The sequence below is a fragment of the Barbus barbus genome (genome assembly GCF_936440315.1).
Source record: "Barbus barbus genome assembly, chromosome: 24".
Taxonomy (NCBI): Eukaryota; Metazoa; Chordata; class Actinopteri; order Cypriniformes; family Cyprinidae; genus Barbus; species Barbus barbus.
Genome location: NC_136752.1, coordinates 19389966 through 19417420, shown reverse-complemented (window position 1 = coordinate 19417420; position 27455 = coordinate 19389966). Strand labels below are relative to the sequence as shown.

General features: G+C 38.6%; 1 protein-coding gene across 7 annotated transcripts in view; it reads left to right on the top strand.

Annotated features, from left to right (window-relative positions):
* sash1a (SAM and SH3 domain containing 1a) overlaps nucleotides 1-27455 on the top strand; it is a 233123-nt gene that overhangs the window by 191852 nt on the left and 13816 nt on the right. For 5 of the 7 annotated variants that reach the window (XM_079375669.1, XM_079375668.1, XM_079375671.1 and 2 more), the window contains exons 2-10: nucleotides 1312-1440; nucleotides 11193-11243; nucleotides 11768-11817; nucleotides 17025-17062; nucleotides 17350-17436; nucleotides 17792-17904; nucleotides 19508-19609; nucleotides 25560-25692; nucleotides 26335-26735. In XM_079375669.1, the coding sequence (XP_079231795.1) occupies nucleotides 1312-1440; nucleotides 11193-11243; nucleotides 11768-11817; nucleotides 17025-17062; nucleotides 17350-17436; nucleotides 17792-17904; nucleotides 19508-19609; nucleotides 25560-25692; nucleotides 26335-26735 (1104 nt within the window). The remainder of the gene's footprint in view (nucleotides 1-1311; nucleotides 1441-11192; nucleotides 11244-11767; nucleotides 11818-17024; nucleotides 17063-17349; nucleotides 17437-17791; nucleotides 17905-19507; nucleotides 19610-25559; nucleotides 25693-26334; nucleotides 26736-27455) is intronic. The other 2 variants (XM_079375670.1, XM_079375674.1) reach the window with 1 other exon arrangement.

Below are 27455 nucleotides of genomic sequence, written 5' to 3'. Positions count from 1 at the left end.
AATATTATTTATTAGACATGGTTTATTTATAACTCAAACTACACTGTAAAAATGAGTTTTCAAAGATCTCAACCGCATTATCATAAGTTGTATGTCCTTAGCCTGAAGTGATTTTTATTGACGTTTACAAGCACAGCCAATGTTTGTAATACGCACCAGTTTTACCAGTGGGTGTGTTTGAGGCCCTGGTCTTCCTACCTCTGGCCCGTACACACAATGACAGGATATATGTGTTTGTCAGCACAGTCCTGAGCAGGAAGAAGGCCTTTGTGTTTGACTTTTCATTCAACAGGACTTTAAAGGGCATCTAGTACAGCAATAGGAGAGATCCAGTCTATCCTAGAACTTGGATACCACAAACATGCCCTTAAATATAACAAACTTTTCTATTTAGGAAAATAAACTATGCCACCTGCAGCTGCTGGGGTATTAATAGTTTTCTAAAGACGTTGAAAGAAGCTAATCTCTAGTTTTGAGTAAAGGACCTTCTTATTGTATGTGTTGAGGTCATTTGCTGTACGTGTATGTCACGAGCTTGTAGAAAAATAGGATAAACCCACACTCACTCATGCTGAAGCCAGAGCCAGGCAGCACCACAGTTGAATATGTGCACTCGCAACTAGACAGCTGCAAAGGTCAGGGGAGGTCGTAAGGGCTGGGCAGTAAGAGTGGCATTATGCACTTGTGTGTGTTGAGTTGATAAGTGTTGCACAGAAAATGCCACCCAGACGTAAAAACTTATACATGCCTTGTAAAAATGTTCTCTGGCCCCACCACTAAAAAGGTTGCAAAAATATTTTATTTGATTGATTTATAAATTTAAAACTTTTTTTCTGGAAAATCATGCCACTCAATGGTGCATCCTTGGCCCATATAAGTGGCACAAGAAACCCATCTCAAAAAAACTAACAACTTTGTAAACCAGTAGCATGGAAATTATAACCCCACAAATTCGCAAAAATCCTGTGGTCTCAGCCCAGAGTATCGTGTGGAGTGAAAATAATGGAATGTGAGTTCAGCTTGTGTGTGACTGTTTGCTTCGTCGCAGCAGATGTGTGCAATGTGTTCTGAGTGTGTTAAGTCCTTTTTGGCTGGCGCCGTTCTTGCGATCCTAATTAAAAAACGTGTGCCAATGACAAGTTTTTAATGAAGCTCTCCTACAGCTCCGCTTCTGTTTGTTTGTGTTTCTGAGACTGTGAGGGGAGGGAGGCTTAATAATGAGAGATGGAAATTAATTGTAAAGTATCAGATTTAGTCTTTTTAAATGAAAAGCCATCAAAGCTTTTCTCATTTATGTCTCTGTTTGTGTAGGATGGCTCTCTGGGTAATATAGATGACCTGGCACAAGAGTACTCGGAGTACTACAACACATACTTCAGCGACGTCAGCGATCGGATGGAGGAACTACGTAAGCGGCAAGTGTCTCAAGAGCTAGACATGGTAAGTTCAGCCTCAAACGTTTATAGCACATACAGCCTGAATTGTACACCTCCGGATGTTTTTCTTCTAGAATGACCAACAATTTCATTAAATCGCCTTGTCACCAGATAATTCTTAAGAATTGGTTATTAATACTTTCACCATGGATTTATTTAATCTTGGCATGTTTACTGCCTTGGCATTTAAACCAGATGAGTTAATCTGGCAGTCATTAGCACTGTGAAACACGTTTTTGGGTCAGGTGGAATTTGCAAGTTTTTTCTTATTTAAAAAGTTTTAGCCCTTTAGTCACATGGTCAGCTATCATCTCAGCCACTGCAACATAAACAAACAAAATGCTGAGTTTGCCTTTAACCTGAAATATTTTCTGCAGAATTTCTGTTTTGCTTTTCTGTAAAGAATGTAGTTTTAATTCTTAAAAATCATCTTGTTTATAATTTTTGATTGTGGGGTAAAACAAACTTCACTCTCTGACCTACATACTGTTTTATACACTTGAGTTTGGCCTTAATAAGGAAATTGAATGCTAAAGCTATTAACACTGTATGGCCTACTTGTTATTGCAGTAACAGTTGTTTTAGTCATAAATCAGCGCAATAGTTTCCCTTCCCTTCCACAAGCACAGCTAATCACAAAATTCACTTATTTCTTTCATCACTTGGTGTTACAGAATGGCCATTGTAAACCTATGAGCTAATAGAAGGAAACGCTTGTCTTACACCATTACAAAATGAAGACAAATGCATTCACCCCTGCCCTCTCTCTCCATACGTGTTTGGATTGTCTGCGGTTATGTCAGTGCTCTGAGTTTCTCGTCTGTCTCTCAAAGCGTCTATGTTCCCTGGGATATAGGGTAGTGGGCCACCCAGGGTTGCTAAGAAACCGCTGGACTCATTATAACATGCAGCTGGGGCTGGCACGGTCCAGTGAGGGGATTTTGAGAGAAAGAAAGAAAACATTCTGAAAGTCATGCTCAGCTGTAGTGCTGGCCTCAGACAGGAACCAATCATTCTCAAGGTTTGGAGAACATTAGGTACGCTATTGTGTTGAATGGTTTCAATGGATTTTCTCTCGTAATTCTGGAATGATTCCACTGTGCATCACTGTCAAGAATCACTACACCAAATCACTGCTACTGCAAAGAACTAGCATTGCCTCTACTGCAAAACATCCCAAAATAGATTATTTATGTCTACTCAGTCTCATGTCATTCCAAACCTATATGAAACTTTTTTTTATTTTTTTTAAACAAAAGATGACCAGTGGCAGAATTATCATTTGAGGTGAACTGTTCCTTTTTATATGATCTTTTCACTCTTATATCCATCTCATCATATCCTGTATCCTACTCCACAACCTGCTCTGTGTAAACTGTACTAAAGCTAAAGCCGGTTAATACAGGGCTGAGCACGGCACAACACCTGGCTGTACTGTCCCACCTAAATCAGCACTGCGACTCAGCTGTGTTTGTTTAGTAATCCGGATTCATGCCTCTTCAATGCTAGGGTTCTTTCAGAGTGCGCTTTATCTTTACTTCAATACCATATCTCTGCCCCTTTAATTAGCACAAACTTAAGATAGCCACCAACAAAGGCAAGATAAAGCCCATGCAGTGGGAGTCAGATATCACAATGAGTTGAGTGCAAAAATAGGTCTCCCCTTTCAGAATATGTCAGTGTGATGCATCAAAGGACTTTGTGATAAATCCTGAGCAGAGGGTGATAACTGTCAAAGGAGGGTTTGGTCTGAGGCTAATGGGGCAGAAGGAAGTGTCAAGTGGGCCAAGTAAGTCATCTCTTTATGTATTTAGTCTTGCTGGTCTTGTGGCCATTCTCTGGAGTATCATGGAAAGGAAATGGGGACGTTGGAGTGACTGCTGGCTTGGGGAGATTCGGTTAATGGGAAGAGGAATGATATGGATAACTGTGGGAATTTTCTAGGTGGTGTTTTGCATTCCATGTGCAAGTGAGGGAAAAACATGCTTGTTTTGGGGCTCTGCAAGTCTCCACAAGTTGAACTAGTTTTAGTTACGCAGATGGTTTTAAAAACTCGTCATTCTTCTATATGCTGTTTTTATTTGTTTATTTACTTATTTTTTCATAACACTATTTTTGTTTCATATTTACACAGCCCTTTCTAGACACTGTCTGGGTTAAATCCATTCTGAAATAATCAAAATTGTGAAACAGAACTGGGATATTCATTGTCCAAGCTGAGTGGCTGCTGTCCAGCCTGAGGGCAGTAACAGGTGATTATCTTCTGGATTGGTGGTTTAAAGGCCACGTTAATGGCTTGATATTTCAGCTTTGCCTTGAGAAACATGGCGTTTGCGTGACCTTTTGAATTTTTTGGCACTTGGAAAAGTTAAAATTCTAGTACTGCCAGTCGTTGTCTTTCAGTCTTCTCTGTGTTCATTCTGATGCTTTTCTTCCTCCTCGTATCCTCTCACTAATTTCCATAAACAGTGTCACCCAGCTAACCTCTCTCCCAAAGGCACGTAACCCTATTTTAGAGGCCAAGCTGGCAATGTGCCCTTGGCTTTCTCCCCTCACCCCAAAAGAGAGGAAAGGTCACCGGTTTAACCAGAGGCAACACTGAAGGCTATTGTGAGTGAGGCACGAATGTTGTGTTCTATTCATACTTGGACAGAATGAATCTCTGAGCACATGCAGGAATCCACAGTGACGGACTTGTATCCTGAACTGCATCAAATGAGGCCCTTGGTTTCCCCTTTGCTGCCAGCCGACCTCTTCCTTTCTGACAGAGGTGAAGTCCGTGTGCTATTTGAAGCTGTCTGTTACTTTCTCTTCTCTATTTCTATTCTCTGGTTTAGTCTGAGGCACACTTAAATGCCCTAGACATTCCCGAGTCCGATTTGAGGTTTGATTTCTGTTTCATTTCCTCAGATATCTCCACAGAGAGCTGACAGAGCTGGTTCAGGCTTCCACATTTGCTCAGCACTCTTCCTCTCTGTGCTTTTATAAGAGCTACCCTGATGACAAAGAGTTAAGAAAACATCCTCGACTCAGTGTGTTGAATAGATAAACCCCCTCATTTTACATAGAACAAGCTAGCTATGTTGCTATTTTGTCATTTGTCTTTATAGCTGTTCATACAGAGACACTCTCCTTTATTCCATTTGCCAGACAGAGAGTCTCTATCAGCCACACAATGCGGCTGTGGAAAGCTGTTTGTGTTATTGGGTTTTAGCTTGAGTATAGGTTTTGGAGGTGGAATAATGACAGAAAACATCAGGCTGAATGGCTTCTCTTATTTTTATTTATTTAAAGTATTAATTTATATATGAATGCATTGCATATTTACTAATATACTGTTTATATAATAGCAATTTCTTAAATCAAAATGCATGTGGCTGAGCTACTGTCACATTACTGAAACTAGGCTACTTAGTAGTGGGAGTTACTCCACCACACTTGGTTGATATGGTTTGGGGAGTTTTACTTTAACATGTTAATTCTGTAATTGCTCATAAGAGTCATTTTAGTCAAGACTCTGGCACCCTTTGCTTTAATGATTTTAAGCTCTTCTGTCCCTCTCTTTCTCAGGCTCAGGCTAGTTGTTGTGGTTTACTCAAAGGCATGTTGTGGCATTTTGATTTAATTCCTGTTGGTGTGAAAGTAGGTTATGTTATGGAAGTGAACCTTTGTTTGAGGGGGAATCCACATACACACACACACCAATTGGCAGGTGTTACCAATTGGCAAAGATAAGCTCAGTGTTGCCCTGGTCTGTCATGACACTGACATATAATACTTACCTGCTTTAAAAGCGTTTACTCCAGCAAGAGAAACAATGTTTTTCCTTCCCTCTGACTGGTATTTCCAGGTAGAAGCCACACAGCTGGAATACTGGAATAGTGTACCCACAAAGCGTCACACACTGCGTGTGTGTATATATGTGTGTTTTATAGAGCAGTAGGAATGGTTAGTCTGGTTCTACAAGGACAATTTCTCTAGCTGTTCCTCAACCAAACGTCTCTCCTGATTGGGTAGTAGGAGCCAAGACTCTCCCCATGAGCCGACCGCATCCACCCATACAGGCGTTTTTGCTGCCAGCCTGACTGTGTGTGTCCTGCCCTGCACACTGGGACTCTGTATGAATTTGTGTAAAACACCTCATTAGCCTCCTCCAGTTTGTTTATTCCCCCAATGTTGTTGTCCCATCCCACTACATCTCTGTCTGTCTCTATATCTCTTTTTCTGACAAAATTATTTCAAAACTTTGCAATGATCTATCTGCCTGCATAGGTGAGCTACCTTTTAAGGCTGCATGCTAACAGTTATGGAAGTGACTGATTTGAAAGGCTCTACTGTGGTAGCTGCTTTATTTTGCTGTTAGATGCTTAGTTGTTTCCAGTAGAGTTTGATATGAGCATGGTGCTAAGCTAAATAACCATACTCCAAGCGCAAAAAGTGGAGCATTCAAGATTTTGGAACAAAGCTAATGACATTTCCATGAGACATTGAAGCATTTTGCCTCATTTTACTTGTCAAGGGCGTAAGTTATAACAGCTGTACGATTAATCAAAATAAATTTAAATAACGATTTCGCTCATTGTGAAAAATATTGACACTGCATCTTTGAGTATGTAAAGACGCTGTTCTTGATTTTGTGTTTTCAGTGTTGCGGTGTCACAGTAAAAGATGTTCCATATGAACCCAAAATAAACAACAAAATGAAAGCTTGATAGTTAGTTATTTTATTTTGTTAAATACTATTTTTTTAATAGTGAAATATTATATTAATAATAGTTCTTATTATTTTTATTTAGCAGTAGTAGTAGTAATAAAAAAATATGCTGTGCAATAATTAAAAAATTATAATTTTTATTAAATTTTGATTCATTAATTTATTTGTAACTTGTTTATTTTATTTCTTTTAATTATAGTTATAGTAGTAATATTTTTTTATTTTATAGTTATATTAGCAAATATAATGGCATACTGTGCAGTCCTACAAACAACCATACAATTTTTTTTCTCATCAAAATAAGAGAGAAATTGTATTAGAAAAATGTGCAGCCTAGTGCTTATATTGAAGAAGTTTACAATTTGCCACTTCTGATGGTCTTGGACTGGTGGTATTGATTTAAAGTTTTTTGTTTTTCTATAGGAATCACTCAGTCTCTCTTCTAAATCACTCCATTGTTGATTAACATCTGTAAAGGGCTTGAATATGTTCTGTCAGATTCATTTTTAGTTCAGGGAGTAGCTGCATTATCATGCTTCAACATCTCGTAACCGTTTTTTTTTTTTTTTTTTTTTTTTTTGGTGAGTATGCACTCGGTTGATCTGTATATATGGGTGTAGGTGTGTACAGTAGCGACAGTGTGCTGCCTATTAAGCCAAATTCATCTTCAGCGTGCGTAGGGCCAAATCCAGTCATGCACATACAATCACAGACACACAGTCGCTCATCAATCACAAGCTGCTGGACGTCACAATGAACTTTATATAGCCAGTCATTAAGTGGTTGTCTTTTAGCTCTACACTTAAACATGTCCCATATAGTGGTATAAATATTGACACACATTGAACTAAACTATGTCAAGAGGTGCAGTGTCTGTCTAGTGTAAATCTGTACTATTGCACGGGTTGTTGTGAATGCTGTGAGTGTGGGTCTGTGTGAGTGAGTGCACACAGACACAGAGCATCTCTTTGTGTGGATGTGTGTTTTGGATGACACGGCTAGCAGCAGTGTGTACAGATGATTCAATGTGTGCCAATGGGAGCATGTGCCCTGTGGGTATGGGGCAGTTGATGCCCTGCTGCTGATGATACAGAACACAGACCTGTGTATGTGTGTTTACTTTGGCCAGTGTGTGTTCATATGGGAATAACTTCAACTGTGGGCACACTGTGTGTGTGTGTGTGTGTGTGTGTGTGTGTGTGTGTGTGAGTGAGTGAATTCTTCTTTCTGTCCTGGATGGCTCCACTTTTACAGCACCTTGTCTGATTTACTACTTGGAAGCTTCCGGACTTTACCAACACAGCACTGAGCGCTAAAGCAGACGGATGGAGTGGCACAGAGACAAAACACACAGAAAAAACATCCTGGCCTAAAAACAGCGCTTCTCTCTGACGAAAATGCTTTACTTGCAGGAAAAGAGGCTTGAAGATTACTACCGTGATAACTGAGGGTCTGAACTCAAATTTTCCACTGTGCTGTCCACCACTTGTGTTAGAGGGCCTTTTTCATCCAAACATAATATATCTCTATCAATATTCTGTCATAATGATATTTAATAACTATATTCAGTAGCCTTTGCTGATTCTCCTTTAAAACTACATTATAAATTATTTTATTTTATTTTTTACATATTTAATTTATTTTAGTTTATTTATAAGGCAAGATAAGTTTTTACTAAACAAAGAATCTCCAAATCGCACAACAAAATGCATTTTACAGAAGTCCTGGAACTAATATATATATATTATATAATTTTTTATTTTTTTTTATTTTTTTTAACTGCTGATGCGCACTTTCTCACAAACACAGATGTCATGAGCAAGCAGTGATACAGAGTGTGTACTGGGAACAAAATAGATGTTCCCATCAGCCTTCACTGAGGGTTTCAGAGTGGCTGACAAGACATACAAAAAAGAAAATAAAAGAACCAGCTCAACCTCTGCTCAACTAGGTCATTCTGCCCGGACACCTATCAGACCTGTCGCTTCAACACCATGGCCAGTTAAAAAGCAAACAAACAGCTTGGGGGAGGCAAGATTCCTACGCAGTGATGTTACTTGTGAAGTGCAAGTTCTTCTTGATTTACTTGTTACCCCTCTAAAAATATTTGAATTTGAACTTAAGACGGTTGACAACATTTTTTTTTCCCATCCAAGATGCAATGTATGTCTGATTACATATAAGAACTATTTAAATTTTGTTTTTATAATCCTTTTGTTATTTTGGCATGTGCAACTGAGAAATAAATCAGAATTGGGTTAAATTTAAAGGAGTGGCCAATAAAAATCTAAAAAAACAAAAAAACATACAAAAAACATATACACACATACATACATACATACATACATACATACATACATACAGGAGAAGAATCTACAATTAAACTTAGACTAAAAGTAATTGTGACCAAAAGATTTCTCAGTAGATTTCAGTGAACCTGACTAGAGCTGCACGATTCTGGATAAATTGAGAATCACAATTATTTTTGTCTCAAATAGAGATCACGATTCTGAACTAAACAAAATAATGTGTGACAAAATATGAATTGATGAAGTCTATTTAAAAGGGTTTAATTTAAATTAATTATTAAACATTTTAATCTATAATACAGTGTGGCCCGGTTTCACAGACAGGGTTTAGATTGAGCCAGGATTAGATCATAGTTCAATTAAGACATTTAAGCAATTTTTATAAACATGCTTAGGAAAAAAACATTACTGGTGTGCATCTTGAGACAAAACAAAGGCACTGATATATTTTAAGATCAGTCAGTGCAAGTTTATTTCAGTTGAAACAGCTCAGACTTACATTTTAGACTAGGACTAGGCTTAAGCCTTGTCTGTGAAACCCGGGGTATATGTATTTAAAATATAGTGTATTTAATACACCAATTTTTAGTATTAAAATGATGAACAACTGGTTTGTATTAATGATTCAATGACTCACTCATACCTCACTTGTTTCATTAATGGATGAATCAGTGTTTTTGAAAGAATCTCGAATGAATGATTCAATGACAAATAAATTTAAGTCACTTGTCACCACCTAGTGGCGAAACGATGCAATCGACACAAACGTTATTTGAAGCTTCACTTACTTTCAAAAGATGAGTGGCTCTATTTTGATCGCTACCATAGACATCAATGTTTGTAGCCGAACTATAAACTTTTATCCCAGTATTTCTATGAATGACTGTAAGACAGAAATAATAAACATGTTAACTGTCTGCTCTCTCAGGGAGGTGCGGTCAGGGTAGGCAGGGTAGGCAGTGCCTCACCAATGTTGACATTACATTTATTAATTCCAAGAGCTTTATTAATTAACCTCAAACCACATTATTAATTGCATTTATTTTATTCCAAATATTATTTTTTGTAACAAAGTTTTTCAGGAATACACATAATATACTCATTTTGCCATTGTTTGCTCCTAAAAACCATTGTTTCATGCAGGAAATTCAAGGCCATGGCCATTGAGGCAGAGGTTAGCAGTGCCTCTTTGGTCCATAGAACGTAGTTTACGTAGATTTGCGCATGCGCAATCAGTTCTCATGCTGTCTTGAATTATCAACATTGAGGCAGAGACCGAGCTTGCTTCATGTCACGTGATCCACTCGCTCTCACTCAATCCGCGTTTCCCGATACTAGCATCTAGCGGCGCCTAGCGTTGGCTGTCAACTCATGAAATTGAGTAATACACCCAACAAAGAGGACTTTTACAACAAAGTAATTGACAGCTTTGTCCAGAGGGATAGACGTATGGACTTCGTCTACAAATAAAAGTAAGCACCCCCTTTAAAACGTAAACTATTCATTTATTTTATTTTATTTTTTTAAACCCGTATATTGGCTTTGTGTGTGTTGTCTGATGGTGGGCTATAGGCCTGCTGTGCGCTGACACCAAAATGTTCTCTCTTCCATCACCTCTACTACATGTGTACTGTATGTCTATCTGCGATTATGGTGCATTTCGTAAGGGTTAAAATGCTGTTTTCTAGTTCTCTTTTTTTAATCCTGGTGCGCTGTCGCCAGATGCTCATTGCGTGTCGGTGTGTGCGCCTAGCGCAGTTTGTAGGAGCGAATAAGGTGTTTTTGTACTTTAAAGCTGTACTGCTGACACAATGTTTTCTGACTGTAGCCTATTCAAATCCTGGTGCGCCGTCACCAGACCAATAGCGTGTGTGTGGCTGTCTGTGCGCGTTTGCGCATTTTGAAGGAGTGACTAGGCCGCTTGTCGGTTCGCTGACACCGCGCCGCTTCCCTCTCTTACTGTGTCCCGCACAAAACATTTGTTTGTTGTATAAGTCATCATAAGATAGATGTGTCCATTAATTTGATTATTAGATTTGATTGTGCATTAGCCTCACATATGACTGACTTTGCTGTATGCAGGCAGAGATGTGATGATGCCTGATATGAACTTGGGTTGCTACATTAACTGAATGAATATATGAACATATATGCCACATTGATAGGTCACAGCCTACCCATGACAAGATTTCACCGCACGTTACTGTGCTCTCTGTATCAGCAGCAGCGCGATTTCGATGTTCCGGTATGATTTTTTCAAAGTTTTAATAGACACGGGCGAATCGTTGTCATTTAGAAATTAGATTGTGTGGGTATTTAAATCGAGATCGCGATCTTTTAACGATTAATCGTGCAGCTCTAAACCGGACTAAGATTCATATCAGTGCTTTTCAGGCCTGAGATTATTTTGGTGTTATGTTTTGACAATGTTGCTTATATGGCAAGGTGCTGATTGACAGAGTTGGCTTGTTGGTTTGTACCAGGGTTCATGTGTGCTGTATTTCTAGTAGGTTTAGCTCATTCCACATGTTAATGTTTTTTTGGTCTCTTGTGCAGCTGTACAGGATCAGCGGGTTCAGTGCGCCTCAGGAGATTTGTGCATAGGGGTCAGAGGGTGGGGCTTTCTTAATCACAAGACAAGCTCTTGGCATATGAGTGTGTGGCCCTACATTAGCGGCAGTGTGTTTGTGTGTCCTTGTTCCTAACCCTTTCTTTTTTATGTGTGTTTTTCAGGAAAAAGCAGACACCAGCTTCAACTCTTCACAGCTATGCTCAGACATCCAGGTCAGTCGACCCACAATGCTGTGCATATCTGTTTTCAGACATTTGCACACCTGCAGTCAACACCATAACTCACTGTTACAACACACTTTCTTTCACAATGCCTTAGTGATAAATCAGCAGACTGCATGCTCAGATTACACTGATTTGTGTGTCATCAGTGATTGAAATCTGTGTGTGTGTGTGTGTGTGCGCGCGCATGTTTATGTGGTTTATGAGAACACAAATTTGTATAATGACATGGGTATGACAGAGAGGTATTACAATATGAAGGTAGTTTATGAGGACACTGTCTATGTCCCCGTAATTCAAAAGGCTTAAAAAACATACTAAATGGTGTTTTTTGGAAATCTAAAAATGCACAAAGTCTCCTGTGAGGGCTAAGTTTAGGTGTAGGGTTGGTGTAGGGCAATAGCACACACAGTTTGTTCAGTATAAAAACCATTACGCCTATGGAGAGTCCCCATAAACCACAAAAACCAACGTGTGTGTGTGTAGTTGCTATAATGAACTGTCTTTGTCCACAGGAATCGTTTGGCATCAGCAGTGAGGTGTCCACTCCAGAGACTGAGAGAAAGTAAGAAAATCTCAATGCACTCAGTAATGTTTAGTAGCTGGTTGTGTCTCACTTTTACAAAGGTAAACAAAACTAATGAACCAGATATAGGATAGTTTTTAATATCTAAACCATTAGCTTAATGGTTTACCCAAACCTAAAGGACAGTTTGTAGGCTGACTTGTATGCGACTTCTGACCTCTCAGATATATGATCACACACATCAGATCTGCTCTCCATCCCCCATCTACCCCTGAGTGTAAGTGTGTGTATGAATGGGTGTGAATTCCTCCATTTTACTACTTCACATCTTGGTGCTTCCTTCCTTCCCTCTATTGTTCTTAGATGTTTAAGATGAAACTCGCTGATTAGAGAGAGGAAGAAAGACATTCAGACCTAAGTGAGACTCAGTGAGTTTATAGTAACACAAGGGTGTTAGTCAAGCTGACTAAATGAACTTTATTTAGCATTATTGCTTAAATCTAACATGATGACAATCTCTGCCCACACAAATGTGTAATTGTCAAAGGTCAGTTTGCTTAATTTAATGTATTAGTCATGTCGAGAATTTCAGAATACTAGAGTTTTTGTGAAGATTAAAATTTTAAATGAATGATATCAGTGTATAAACAGCACTTTGTCTCCATGCATCTTGTCTGTGTTGATGGTTTTTTCCTGTGGGGATGAACAGTCCACGTGCCATGGGAAAGATTAAATTCTACCGCTGTCATCCACACTCTCTGGAGAGAAGGAGTATGCTTGGATAAATGTAAAACATATGGAGCTGACACATCTTTCATCATTTATATGTCTCTGCGGTCCTGTGCACATGTGGCTGGGTTTGACTGGTACTCTGCTTTGTGATGCCTGTAAAACTAGCTTTGATTGACAAAAGCTAGCTTAAATTTTCACTCAATATTTATATTTAAAATAATTAGTTGATTTAACTCTTTAACCTGTTTGTTTTGAATGGATTGATATAAAAAAGTTATTTCAACAAAAAATGAAAATTGTCATTTTCTCAGCCCTATATTGTCCCAAAACTTTATTTTAATGGAACACAAAAATATATATATTTTGAAGAACATTGGAAACCAAATTTTAAAAACATTTTAGCCCATTGACTTTTTCAAAAAACAAACAATTTTTCAAAAATAGTTTTTAGTCCACCTAAATCTACTCTTGCAAGCTCATGTTCACCTGCCTTCACTTTTGAGTGCATTTCGCATATCTCAATATACAATCAACAACCAATATATAAAATCAAGATGTGACGATACTTCCGTTTCATTATGACTAAGTATTATGTGAGAGCAGCTTTTATTCTTTCCGCCTTGATATCGAAGCAGAAGCAATATCTTAGATGGTTGCCATATCGCAGTACAAAACATAATCATAATATTTGTCATAATTGCAATATGATTTTATGTGAGCCCTATTTCATATCCTATTCTTTAGAACTGTCAGTGGCATTATCAGCACAGTGCCATACCGGACAAAACGGTCTTTGCCAGATTACCCGGACTTCCTGTCTGTATGATTAGAAGATGCCTTGGCCTCCAGAAAGGCTGTTCACGTTGAATAGCAGAGAACCCGATGACAGTGAGAGAGATGTGTTTGTGTGCGATTTGTGAGTTTAGAAGCCCCTTAATTCTTATGTTGGCAGAGACTTCCTACAAAATAGATGCTGCTAGGTTTCTAATTCAAATCAGTTGTGTTCTTTTGAACTTTCTCAAAGAATATAAAGAATATTGTCATTTGTTCCACTAAAAATATTAAGCTATTATATAAAACTGTTATATAAAAATGGTCTACATTAATAATAAGAAATACCAAATCAGCTTTAAGTAGATTTAACCTGCCTTTTTCTGAATTATATTCTTTCCTCATTATAGTAAGGTGGTAGAAATGTAACGGTACTGAGAAAATTTACGTATTTTGAGTGTGTGTGGCTTTAAGGAAATCCCTCAAGCTCCATTTACCATGACCTCTAGTGAAGGTCATTTCCTGGACACTTCCTTTGCAATCTTTGTATGTGTGTTTTTGTGCTCAATCATATGTGTGTTCTGAACTCCAAAGCCAGGTGTAAGGAAGCAAACCAACCAATCACAGGACACCAGGTGCACCCTGGGATAGCAGTGTTCCTCTTCATCAGCAGTTTGACTAGAGGAAAGAGGAAGTCAAACCACTCCCAGCTCTAAAAGAACAGTGAACATACATCACTGTAGTGATGCATCAGTGATGTACAGAACTTCATGATGTTCCTCTTGATTCAATAGTGAAAACATGTCGGCATAGTAATAGGACTGATCTCACACTTTGGAAGGCCAGTTCTGATAATTCTGATAACAATCATGCAAAGACAGAAGGCAAACTGGCTACATTCACAGCAACAGAACACAGTTGTCCGATTTAAAAAAAAAAAAAAAAAAAAAAAAAGCTATATATGGTTTTGTTCATACCATTTTGTTCAGGTCGTAAAGGAAATTGACAACCATATTCCATAAGCAAAGTGACTCCTTTAAATAATCAAGATTCACAACTGAATTTTGGGAGCACATTTGGTTGATACTTATGATCTAAACAAACACTTAAATGTATATTCTTTTCAAGGGCTACACAAATTAGAAGAAAAAATCATTGCGAATAGAAAAAAGCTAACTCTGAAACATGCAGCACATAATGTACATTTATGCAGCTATATTCTTGGCAGTCCATTATGAATATTAGGGCTATTCTCTCTCAGGTTATTAAAATTAGACAGAGGTTTATGTAGTCAGAGAGGAAGTCAAAATGCTAAAGTAGGTTGAATCAGACTTGTTAATTGCATATCTGTGTGGTTGAAAACAGCAGATGCTGCCCAAAATGTTCAAATTGACACAAAACTACAAATTAAATCTTCACAGATGTAGTTACTGTCTGCTACTATGGTTACAAGACATTATTCATCCCAAACAACTTCTGTTGAGTCTTTTAGTAAATGCAGTTGTCCATCCCAAACATGCCTCATATTAAATTAAAGAACACAGTTGAATCGTGTGGAGAAAGTAAATATTTCAGAGCATTCTTCCATCACCTTCTCTGAATAACAATCTCAGCAAGCCAAGGATCCCTCTGTTAGGAGATAGTGGACATGACAGTTACTCGCAGTGAAGGAATGCAGCCAGCAGGGCTTATATTCTGCTAGACACACACCAGTAAAGACACAAGACACCCTGCGAAATAAAAGAAAGAAACTGACGGACTGTAACACGCTTGTATTGTATGCTGGTCACACTGTGCTCACACACATACAGCTCTGTCAATAGCAGAAATCCTGAATGGAGCCTAATTTACCGAGCTACTATTCAATGGGGCCTTTTTAGCATGAGATGCAGTTAGCATACAAGCAGGAGACTCCCTTTGGATTCTGTGTGGGGTGAATGAGAGGTTAAACAGAGAAAGTTTGTGTTGCCATGGCAGCATAATGATATGATAATTCAGGGAGGCCTCTGTCATGCCTTGTCTCAAACACACATTTGGATAAAAGAGCAGCGTTGACGTCTTTATTTGGTCAGAGTGCAGTGGACATCCTGAAATATGCAAGAATCTATGTTTTAACACAAGCACATTTTCACAGTCCTTGTAATGACATGTAACATCTGACCTGACACTAAACACACACACTGTCCTCTTGAGTGTGTGTAGATACTGATAGTGAGAATGTCATAGATGCATTTGGGACACATGGACAGCAGATGAAAAGCATGCACGCAAACGTAATGATTCTTCCTGTGGAGAAAACCAGACCGGCATACTTAGGTGCACGCAAGTGTGTGTAAGTGTATGCTAACATGCCAGTGTCAGTGTTTACTTTAGTGCAGACTAGATTGAGATTGTTTTCTTAACCAAAGGATGAGCGAGAATCCACCACCCAAATAAGAAAACCACAACACATACACTTGCATACTTGTGTTCAAGTCCTCATCTGCAGAACAAACACTCGTTTGAGGCAGAATGTTTTCTTCTCCCTCTGTGTTTTGGGTTTTGTTGACAGTCGGCTGAGTTCAGATGTTTCCTCTTACTGGCAGTTAACACATGGCCCAGTTTCACACAACGTTTTACAACCGACTATATGACAGTCAACATGATCGATGTCACATGACCAATGGGAATGTAAACACTAGATATTTTCCCAAATCAGGATGGCATGTCCAGTTGTTCTGTATGAAAAAAAAAATATGATTTTATTTGAATGTTAGGCTGTTTATATACATACACACTACTGTTCAAATGTTTTGGGTCAGTAAATAATAATGTAATAGTAATATTGAATGATTTCTGATGGTTCATGTGACGTGAAGACATGATCAGTGGTGGCTGAAAATATTTTAATATTTAATATACTTTCATTTATATTTTGACATATTAAAGCAGAAAATGTTTTTTTAAATTGTAATATAATTTCACAATATTGCTGTTTTTATTGTATTTTTGATCAAACAAATGCAGCCTTGGATGAAAACAGACTCCAGATTGTTGAACGCCAGTGTACATGCATTTATTTTTGGTAATAAATATATTAATTGGACACAAACACACATTCCAACGAATGTATTTGTCCATCACGATTAGTTGCTCAGATAACCAATCGACTGACTGATTTTGAAAATTAGTATAGAAGAATATATTAGTATATAAAACATTTAGAGAAACAGCTTCCAAAGGTATTAGTAGTATGTGATGTATGTGAGTAGTATGTAATGAGGCCAAGTTTATTTTGCCAGCATCAATTTGTTATCTGTGGAATCTTGTATGTTTATCTTTTGACTCGATAAATGAGTGCTGGTGTGTGTGTTAGATTTCTGTTATTTTGGTATTTTCCAAAGGCACTGTGCCTCAGAGGAGCGAAGTGGAAATATAAACAGGCAGTGTCTGTCCTGTGGTGGCTCTTGTTCCCTTTTTCTCCCTCTCACTTTCTGTCTTCCTCATCTTGTTTCGCTGCGTCTCATCTGTGCCCTGTGAGCCTCAGGAGCCTGACATGTGCTCTGTGAACAGCACCACACTGCCCTCTACTGCCTCAAATCATAGAAATTTCTCTATACATTTGGTTAACACAAATCCAGCTGCCGCTTGTACATGCATACTTCCTGTCAGTAGGAGATGAGGCTGAATATGAGAAATGTATGTTCAGTGTTGAAGTGTTGTATTAAACATGTCCTAATTCCGTTCTTTCTGTTTTTCATCAGAATTCCTCTGCACAAATCCAGCTCTGAAGATGGATCAGGTTTGTGTTTCATTATGAAAACTTTTATTATGATAATCTTTTGGTGGTTCTGAGGAAATTATATTGGAATTATTTGGTTTTATACCAGACTGAAATGTTCTGGTGACAGGGTTCTGTAAACACTAAAAGTCTGTTTTGTAGATGGGCAGATGTATAGATGTTAGATAATGGATGTAGAGTTAGTTCTTTTTTGTAAAGCATTAAATGTAGGTATTTCGGAGTGTATGTTTGTACAAAAATTAATGAGTTTGATGGACCTGATGGCTTTCTCCTCTCTTCACATACAGGAAAATGGGACAACAAGAAGAAAAACAAATCCTTCTGGCAGAACTTTCGAAAGTCACAGAAAGGGGTCACAAGGCAAACGTCAAAAGGTAATGAAAACAAACTCACTCCTCCCTTCATAACTCCGAGACAATGTATGAGAGAAAAGATGGGCCACTCGTAGGAATGTGAATGGAAGAAAAAATAATATTGTGGCTGTAATTACATCTTTCACTTAAATAGCCAATTAATTTTTGATGCTGTTTACCTAGAATGAGTAAAACTTTTTTTGTTTTGCCTTCAAAAATGAATTTATGGCACCACTGTTGTCAGATATTATTACTGATTTCAAATTATGTTTTTGAAACATGATCTTAATAATATGATGGTCACTGAATAAACTAACTTGGCCTAAAGAGGCTTTCCCTTGTTCTTGTTGCTCACCTTTGACCTTTGACTCTTCAGGAGAGGACGTTGGCTATGTGGCCAGCGAGATCACTATGAGTGATGAAGAACGGATCCAGCTTATGATGATGGTGAAAGAGAAGATGATCACAGTGGAGGAGGCACTGGGACGGGTAAACGCATCCCATCATCCCCAAAAAACAACGCAAATGAGCTTTCCTGGCTTACCTTCATGTTTACTAACCTTACTTACCTAGACTGATGCCCCTGCTCCTTCCTTCCTCCAAACGCATATGCACACACTTACATACATATAAATACATGCGCACTGACCCTGCATCTGAGAGCTGCAGTAGATTTCTTGTTTTGTTGAGATGAAGGAGGGTGTTTGGTGTCTAATTTCTGACGTAGGGTTAGCTGGGATTGGTTGGATAGGTTTCTTCTGTTCTTTTTCACTGTTTAGGTGTGTTGGGTGATAGTAGGTCTCTTTTTTCCTGTCATTTTGTTTTGAGAACATGATAATGATTAATTATCATCTGATAATGAACCTAATGGACGACTGTAGAATGTGGCTTTCTTCTCTCCACAAGGCTGACATTGATTCCTTTAACCAACTGGGTTTTCTACATTCTTTAAAGTCTCTGCTTCAGTTTTTTCTCCTTTGGACTGGTAGTTGGTTCATCTCAGAAATGAATAGTCCCGATTGACTGGATCTAAAGTTTGAATCAATGCTAAGCCTTTGTGGATAGTTGCCATCATCATACATGCTGTAAGCATGCATGAACATGTGTCTGTCCTCTTGTGTTTGTTTGAATGCAAATGTTTTTTTTTTTTTTTTTCAAATGAATGTTGCTTTACTTGTTCTGTGTTCATTGTCTTTTTGTGTTATGTTTCTTTGCGTGTCCAAGGACGTCATGCATCCTTTTTTATTTATTTATCTATCTATTTTTATCAAGTTTTAGATAGACTAGTCCAGTGGTGCATAGTGTAGCATGAAAATGGACCCAGGATCAGCCAATGATCATTATGCATTTTTATTGTATGAAAAAGAGCACCTTTGACATTTTGTTCCAGTGGGGGGAAAAAATAGAAATTGGAGTGACATAAGGGTGGGTAGAAAACATTTTAACCTAAAAACTTTATAATAATACACACTTTTAATAAATGATATTATTCATATATACACAGAATAAATCAAGTAAATATAAAAATAAAAGTAATTAATTATTAATATGTACAAAAGCCTATAAATACACAACCATTCATAAGTTTGGGTCTGTTTTTTTTTCTCTTGTTATAATAGTCTATAATATAATTTTTGAAAGAAAGTCTCTTATGCTCACTAAGCATTTATTTAATAAAAAATAAAGTAATAACAATAATATTGTGGTATATCTGTTTGAATATATTTTAAAATGTGATTTATTCCTGTGATGGTAAAGCTGAATTTTCAGCAGCCATTTCTCCAATTTTCAGTATTGTGATACTTCAGAAATCATTCCAATGTTTTCTGACATTCAGAAACCCAAACGTTTGAATAGTAGTTTATATAAGCATAAAAAATGTATACATTTAAAAAAAAAAAATCTCAGATTGAATGGACGTGACGTTTCTGTTTGTCCCTGTGTCTGTCTTCTTTTTTCATGTATTTTGCTGGTGACTGATGAAAGCTTTGTGTGTCTATACATGGTTGTATGGGGTGTTCTCTGTAACAGATAGGGTGTGTGAGTGTAAGGGCGAGGGGGGCGGCTCTCTTTGACCTCTTGTTCTCCATAGTTAAAGGAATATGAGAGGAACAGACAGTTGAGCAGCAGTACAGACACAGCAGAGTGGACTGATGGATCCAGTCCCACTGTTAACCTCTCCTCCGTCTGCAATGTAAGTACTTTACTAAACCACCCAGACTGTAGACCTGAGTGTATATAGGGTGTGTTTACAACATAACCTCATTCAGTCACATCAAAGTTTATTTTCCCCCAGCAGTAAGTGTTAGTAATGTCTCTCACTGTACTGACTGATGTCTTGTGTGTGTGTCTATGGAGTTAAATCTCTGCAGACCACACTAGTGACATTGTGGTTTATAAACTCAGGCAGTGGCAGTCCTTACGTCAACCCAGTTCATCCCCTTCCCTGCTATAACCACACTGAACACACTTTCATTTGTTAGAAGCTGTAGGACTCTTACAGCTTTAAATGTGCACTCAGTGTTTGTTTATGCTGATAGTCTTGTATTTATATGATACATAGTGGTAGTATATGATGCATAGTGGCATGAATATAGTATCATGCTTCAGTTTCACTTTGAAAATGTGCAAATCGTAGTCAGTCATGTGAACGTGACTTTTATTAGGTAACTGATATGACTTGAGTCTTCATATCATCTCATGTACATAATTTTTACAGTACGATTCATTTCTGTTGAGGTGGCACTCTTTAAATGAGTGATTTATTGAGTGCACCATAAATTCTAAATCTGTACAAGCAGTGATCTGAAAGCTGATATGTCATACGTGTTTGAATGGAGACGATGATGTTGTAATGCCTCAGCTGTAATGAGCATCTGGCACTGGCGGCTCACTGTAAAACCTCTAGTGTTGATGTCATTTCTACTGGCACACTAAACATCCCCTGGTGATGAGGTCATAATGTGTGTCTTAACAGAAGAGTGATATGTGGCCATTTCTGCCTCCTGGCCTTTTCTTCTGCTTTGAAAACAACAGTTGGATATGTCACGCTACTTTGGCTACTCTAGTTACTATTACAAGAGCATGCTTTGTGTAGACCGTATATATGTGCCTGTGCACAGGGCCGTCCCAAGCATTGCATGAAGGGGTTCTCGGTTAAAGCCTTGAAAGGTTTGGTAACAGTGGATTTAGTTTGCCCTCTTGGAGAAATAAGCTGCAAGTACACAAATATACACATAGTTATCATGGAAACTCTGAGCAGCTTTCAGCCTCTGGAAGTAAACATACACCTCCTTTTCTAATGGTCAACAGCTAAGCGGTTTTTGCTATGCTTTTTGATGTTAACAAACCACAGCACTGCTTCGCTCAGCGCTTAAAGCTACAGAATGACTCAGTCCGCCCAGCAAAGCCTTTTGTCCGCTGAGAGGAGTCACTGCCCGTCCTATGCTTTCTGTGCATCTTTGTTTGTTTGTGTGTGGTCAGTGTCATGTCATGTCATGTCCAAAAGGATTAAATTAGAGGAAATTGAAGACCTCTTTTTAAATGAATTCTGATAATGGATTTGAAGAGAATTATAAAAAATTTTGTGGGTGAAGCTCTTGTAAAGAAAGAAAAAAACAAACCCTTCTCTTTGATAATGCATCTATATAAATAAATATGTATAAATTCTTGACAAAAAAGGTATGTTGTTCAAATGTTGATATACACTCACCTAAAGGATTATTAGGAACACCATACTAATACTGTTTGGCCCCCTTTCGCCTTCAGAACTGCCTTAATTCTACGTGGCATTGATTCAACAAGGTGCTGAAAGCATTCTTTAGAAATGTTGGCCCATATTGATAGGATAGCATCTTGCAGTTGATGGAGATTTGTGGGATGCACATCCAGGGCACGAAGCTCCCGTTCCACCACATCCCAAAGATGCTCTATTGGGATGAGATCTGGTGACTGTGGGGGCCATTTTAGTACAGTCAACTCATTGTCATGTTCAAGAAACCAATTTGAAATGATTCGAGCTTTGTGACATGGTGCATTATCCTGCTGGAAGTAGCCATCAGAGGATGGGTACATGGTGGTCATAAAGGGATGGACATGGTCAGAAACAATGCTCAGGTAGGCCGTGTCATTTAAACGATGCCCAATTGGCACTAAGGGGCCTAAAGTGTGCCAAGAAAACATCCCACACACCATTACACCACCACCACCAGCCTGCACAGTGGTAACAAGGCATGATGGATCCATGTTCTCATTCTGTTTACGCCCAATTCTGACTCTACAATCTGAATGTCTCAACAGAAATCGAGACTCATCAGACCAGGCAACATTTTTCCAGTCTTCAACCGTCCAATTTTGGTGAGCTTGTGCAAATTGTAGCCTCTTTTTCCTATTTGTAGTGGAAATTAGTGGTACCCGGTGGGGTCTTCTGCTGTTGTAGCCCATCTGCCTCAAGGTTGTGCGTGTTGTGGCTTCACAAATGCTTTGCTGCATACCTCAGTTGTAACGAGTGGTTATTTCAGTCAAAGTTGCTCTTCTATCAGCTTGAATCAGTCGGCCCATTCTCCTCTGACCTCTAGCATCAACAAGGCATTTTCGCCCACAGGACTGCCGCATACTGGATGTTTTTCCCTTTTCACACCATTCTTTGTAAACCCTAGAAATGGTTGTGCGTGAAAATCCCAGTAACTGAGCAGATTGTGAAATACTCAGACCGGCCCGTCTGGCACCAACAACCATTCCACGCTCAAAATTGCTTAAATCACCTTTCTTTCCCATTCTGACATTTAGTTTGGAGTTCAGGAGATTGTCTTGACCAGGACCACACCCCTAAATGCATTGAAGCAACTGCCATGTGATTGGTTGATTAGATCATTGCATTAATAAGTCATTGCATTAATGATTGCATTAATAATATATATATATATATATATATATATATATATATATATATACATACACACACACACACTCACTCACACACTCACACACACACACTCTCACCTAAAGGATTATTAGGAACACCTGTTCAATTTCTCATATATATATATATATATATATATATATATATATATATATATATATATACATACATACATACATACATACATACATACATACATACATACATACATACATACATACATACATACATACATACATACATACATACATACATACATACATACATACATACATACATACATACATACATACATACATACATACAGTGGGGATCGAAAGTTTGGGAACCCCTTGCAGAAAATGTGGATAATTTTACCAAAATAAGAGAGATCATACAAAATGCATGTTATTTTTTATTTAGTACTGTCCTGAGTAAGATATTTTCCATAAAAGATGTTTACATATAGTCCACAAGACAAAAAAATAGCTGAAATTATTAAAATAACCACATTCAAAAGTTTGGGAACCCTTGGTTCTTAATACTGTGTGTGGTTACCTGGATGATCTACGACTGTTTTTTTGTTTTGTGATGGTTGTTCATGAGTCCCTTGTTTGTTCTGAACAGTTAAACTGAGCACTGTTCTTCAGAAAAATCCTCCATGTCCTGCAGAATCTTCAGTTGTCCAGCATCTTTTGCATATTTGAACCCTTTCCAGCAGTAACTGTATGATTTTGAGATCCACCTTTTCACACTGAGGATGATTGAGGGACTCAAACACAACAATTAAAAAAGGTTCAAACATTCACTGATGCTCCTGAAGGAAACACGATGCATTAAGAGCCGGGGGGTGAAAACTTTTGAACAGGATGAAGATGTCCAAATTTTTCTTATTTTGTTGAAATATCATATTTTTCCATTTAGTACTGCCCTTCTGACGCGACAGAAGATACTTGCATGTTTCCTGGAAGACAAATGAAGTACAATTTACCTTGATCTTCAAATTCAAAAAGTTTTCACCCCCAGCTCTTAATGCATCGTGTTTCCTTCAGGAGCATCAGTGAATGTTTGAATGCCACTGTATATATATATATATTTATTTATTTTCTTATTTATATTAGATTTTTCACAATAAATTATTTTTTTAGAAATTAAAATAATCACATTACATTAAGGTTTTTTATGGAAAATTAATTTTAAAAAGTAAATTAATTGTGATGGAAGATGATCTTCTTGCAAAAAAATCTCAACAGTCCATTGAAAAAAGGTTTTATTTTCATAAATATAATTTGTAATTCTTTTATTGGGGTGAAATATGACCCGGACATTTGTTCGTGAGATTCTCCCTTTGTACTGTTTTACCCGTTATAGCAAAAGGAGAGGAAATGAGGTAAGCAAATCTTATTCATACAAAGACCCTGTATCTCTGAGCCCCTGAGGGTGTTTCTGAAACACACACACTCACACACATTTCCTCCTGCCTGTCTCTACCACACATCAGCATGTGCAAATTGAATCTCAGCATCTGAATTAAAAAATGGATCTCTGTAGGAATCTTGGCCCCTGGGTTGATGATCTCCTATTTATAAATGGAAATGGGTCAGCCCTAGTCTGTGAACGGTTAAACTGACGGGCACAACTCTCTCTGGGGTTCCCGCTGATCTAAGCTCAGTTTAACATTAATCAGAACACTGAGAGCTTGCTGTGTATCCGCAGGGTTTCCCTGTCATGAGATCAGTGTCAGCTGCATTCAGTATAGTGGCCCATCACGGCTCCACCGGAATGAGCTGATCTGGGGTCAGTGTTAGTAGCTGTTGTCACAGAGGATGTACTGTATCTGTATATGAATGGACGGCAACCAGACCAGCCTTTCTTCTCTCTGGCCCACATTCCTTTTCTCCTCTGAAGACCATTAAGGATGTTCAGGGGTCATGTGGCAGACCTCGCAATGTTTCCGGACACACAAGCTCACGCCTTTTGCCACAGTCACTCCCCTGCCTCCAGATATTGCAGAGTTTCCTTCAAAAAACTGTTTATAGTTTGTATTCGTCTCGGCGTGAGATGGTGTTGCGTTGGGATTTTTGCATGGTCTGCTAACAACTAAACTAGAGGAAACTACTGCTGGTAGGAGCACAGCTGGACACACTTTTGCACGTATTCTTGTTTTTTTGTTCTATTTCTTTCTTCTTTTTTTCTTTCCTCCCTTGCTCTTGTTTGAAATGTGATTTTGTTAACTTGCTGGCGATGGGATTTGAGCAGCCCTTAAGTCCTTAATGAGATTGTCCAGACGTTATTTTCTTCATATGAGTGCTTTTGATTATTATGTAAATGAGTTTTTCTGCTCTATTTCTCGGAATACACTTTGAGCTGTTTGAGCAGTGTTATTAGCCGTGTGTCCAACTATATTTCTCGTCTATCATCACAATAACTCTTCTTCTTTTTGAATAATGGTCATTGTGGCCTTGAATGATTAAGAAAGATTACTCCTATGGTGAACCATTGAGATTTTGTGTGTGCATGTGATTGAACTTTAGATTTCCAGTAACAGATCACATTCAACCTCAGTGATTTAGTGGAACACTTAAGTGTGTGGTGTGTTGGGGTACACAGATATAATTGCCAATTATTGATCTTGGTCAAAACAGCTCAGTCTCTCCTGATGGTTTAAAAACAGTCTGTGGTTAGAGCAAATTATATCCTGTTAGTTAAAAAATAGTATGTCATCCCATAATGTGGTGTACTTTTGCAGTGAACAATTTTTTTTTTTTTGGTGTGCTTTTTCAAAATTGCAAGTTTGGGATTTGGGTAGATTAAAGAGGCTTTGTTTTGTGTATCAGAGGTTTCAGTATTACATATGATGTGTTAACTGTGAGGTCAGGTTATGTTAGATGTTTGTTTGGAGAAGTGATCCGGTCATAAATGATCTCAGCAGTATAGTCCCTATCAGATTTATTCATTTGGACTAAGAAAAGGATTTGTTCCACCACAAATGCTCACTCATACCCATCTGTTATGTTCAAAAACAAGACTTAAGTGTTTTTCCTGGACATAAAATTTAATAACACATAACTCCATATTGCATTAAGTCATGTCCTTAATATCAAAAGCCCATCCTAAACATGTCATAATCTGTTCATACCAGTTGAAGCCATAATTTTCTGTTTTTGTGTATGTCTGTGAAAGATGTTACATTTTATGTTCATTGAAGGTGATATAATACTGAAGTTGAGTTTTCTCTCTCTAGTCTGTGGAGCAGTCAGATGATGAGCAGGAGGACTCTGTGAAATTCAAGAGGCTTCACAAGCTGGTCAACTCGACTCGACGTGTTCGCAAGAAGCTCATCAAAGTGGATGACAGCAAAAGACAAGGCTCACAAGGTAGCTGGAAAAGACTTGTTCTTATGGCATTAACTCAAGTTTGTTTTTGTTTTTTTCAGCAAATCTCAAAAAACAATTTCTCATGCTGCACATATGTGGCATTTGAAACAATTAATATTAGTTTTTGGTATTTCATATTTAATTAACATTACCATTCAAAAGTTTGGGGTCAGTGGAATTTTAAGAAAATAGTATTTTTATTCTTGAAGGATGCATTAAATGGATCAAAGGTGACAAGAAAGACAATGATAATGTTACAGAAGGTTTGCATTTCAAATAAATGTTGTTTAGCAAAGAATCACTGTTTCCACAAAAACAAAATAATAACATTGTTAGTAAGAATAATAGTAAGAAATGTTTCTTGAGTACCAATTCAGCATATTAGAATGATTTCTGAAGGATCAAAATACATGGACTGGCATAATGGCTGCTGAAAATTGCAATAGTTTTTATTGTATTTTTGATCAAATAAATGCACCCTTAGTGAGCATCGACTTTGCATTTTAGCATTTTATTTGATATGAATTTTTATCCAAACTTTATTCCACTGCTATTCAATAATTCATGAGCCAGTATTGCTTGGAATAGATTAAGATATTTTGGTTTATAGAAGTTTTTGTTTTGATCTTTCTTTTTCTGCAGATTCACTCAGTCTGGATGCAGCTCCCTTATGTGATGACATAAATGCTCTGTATGCGGAAATCCACAAGAAACCGGCCCAGTGCACAGACTCTTCTTTGTCCTCTCTTGCCCAAGAGCAGCTCTCTCTGGATGGGGACACGGACAGCCTGACCACCTCGCCCTCCACCAGTAGCCTTGACGCCTGGAAACCTGCTCACATGTTAGTGAAGACCCCTGGCACACATCCCCACGGCCTGATCCGCCCTCCGCGGAAGAGTAGTGCTGGATCTGGACTGGGTGTAGTGGGGGGTAGTGGCTCCTCTTTCACCGAATTGGAGGGTCTGGGAGACGACAATGCTAAAGGCTCCCGCTCAGCTACAGACGGAGAGATGCGGAAGGCTTTGTCATCTCTATCACACGGGGTAAGTACTGACAGCGTCTACGCTTTTTACGGCCTCACTAGGCCCCGCCCAAAGCCGCACCCCCTTCTGGTGTCTTTAGATGACATTAACACCACCAAACGGCCACCGGTCTCCATGTGGCAACGCAATAAGCCTGACCCAAACTACGCGTACTCCACCAAGCACCTGCTCTACCAACGTTCCTGCAACGCTCAGAAAACCATCGCTCCCTCCTCCACCTTGCCCCCTTCCCCTCCCACTCGTGAGCTTCCATTGGCCAGGGAGAAGGGGAAGAGCTGTGGGGGCGGAGTAGTGGGCAGCTGGCTGTTTCCACCGAGGCGTCTGAAGGGAAGGACAGCAGTTAGTGAGCTCAACATCACATACGTGGTGGAACGCAGCCTGTATGGCCACTTGAACTGGACCGGGCTGGTTAGGCCCGTCACGCTGAGCAAAGCAGACAGACGTTGGCTCCTGGAAGACGAAAGAGATGCGAACAGGAAGTGGGCATCCAGCATGGATCGCTGCACCAAGCGCGTGCTCTTACGCATCCAGCAGAAGTCTGTGAGTGTGCCGGAAGAGCAGATCTACAGTGCCCCCTGCTGCACTGGAGGAACAGGCTGCTGCAAAGCTGCAGAAGAGAATTGCAGTAGGGTACAATTTAGAGACAAACTGCTTGAGTTATATTTCAAGACCAAGTCTGATACTGAAATATGAACTGTGCTGTCATAAACTGCATTTTGT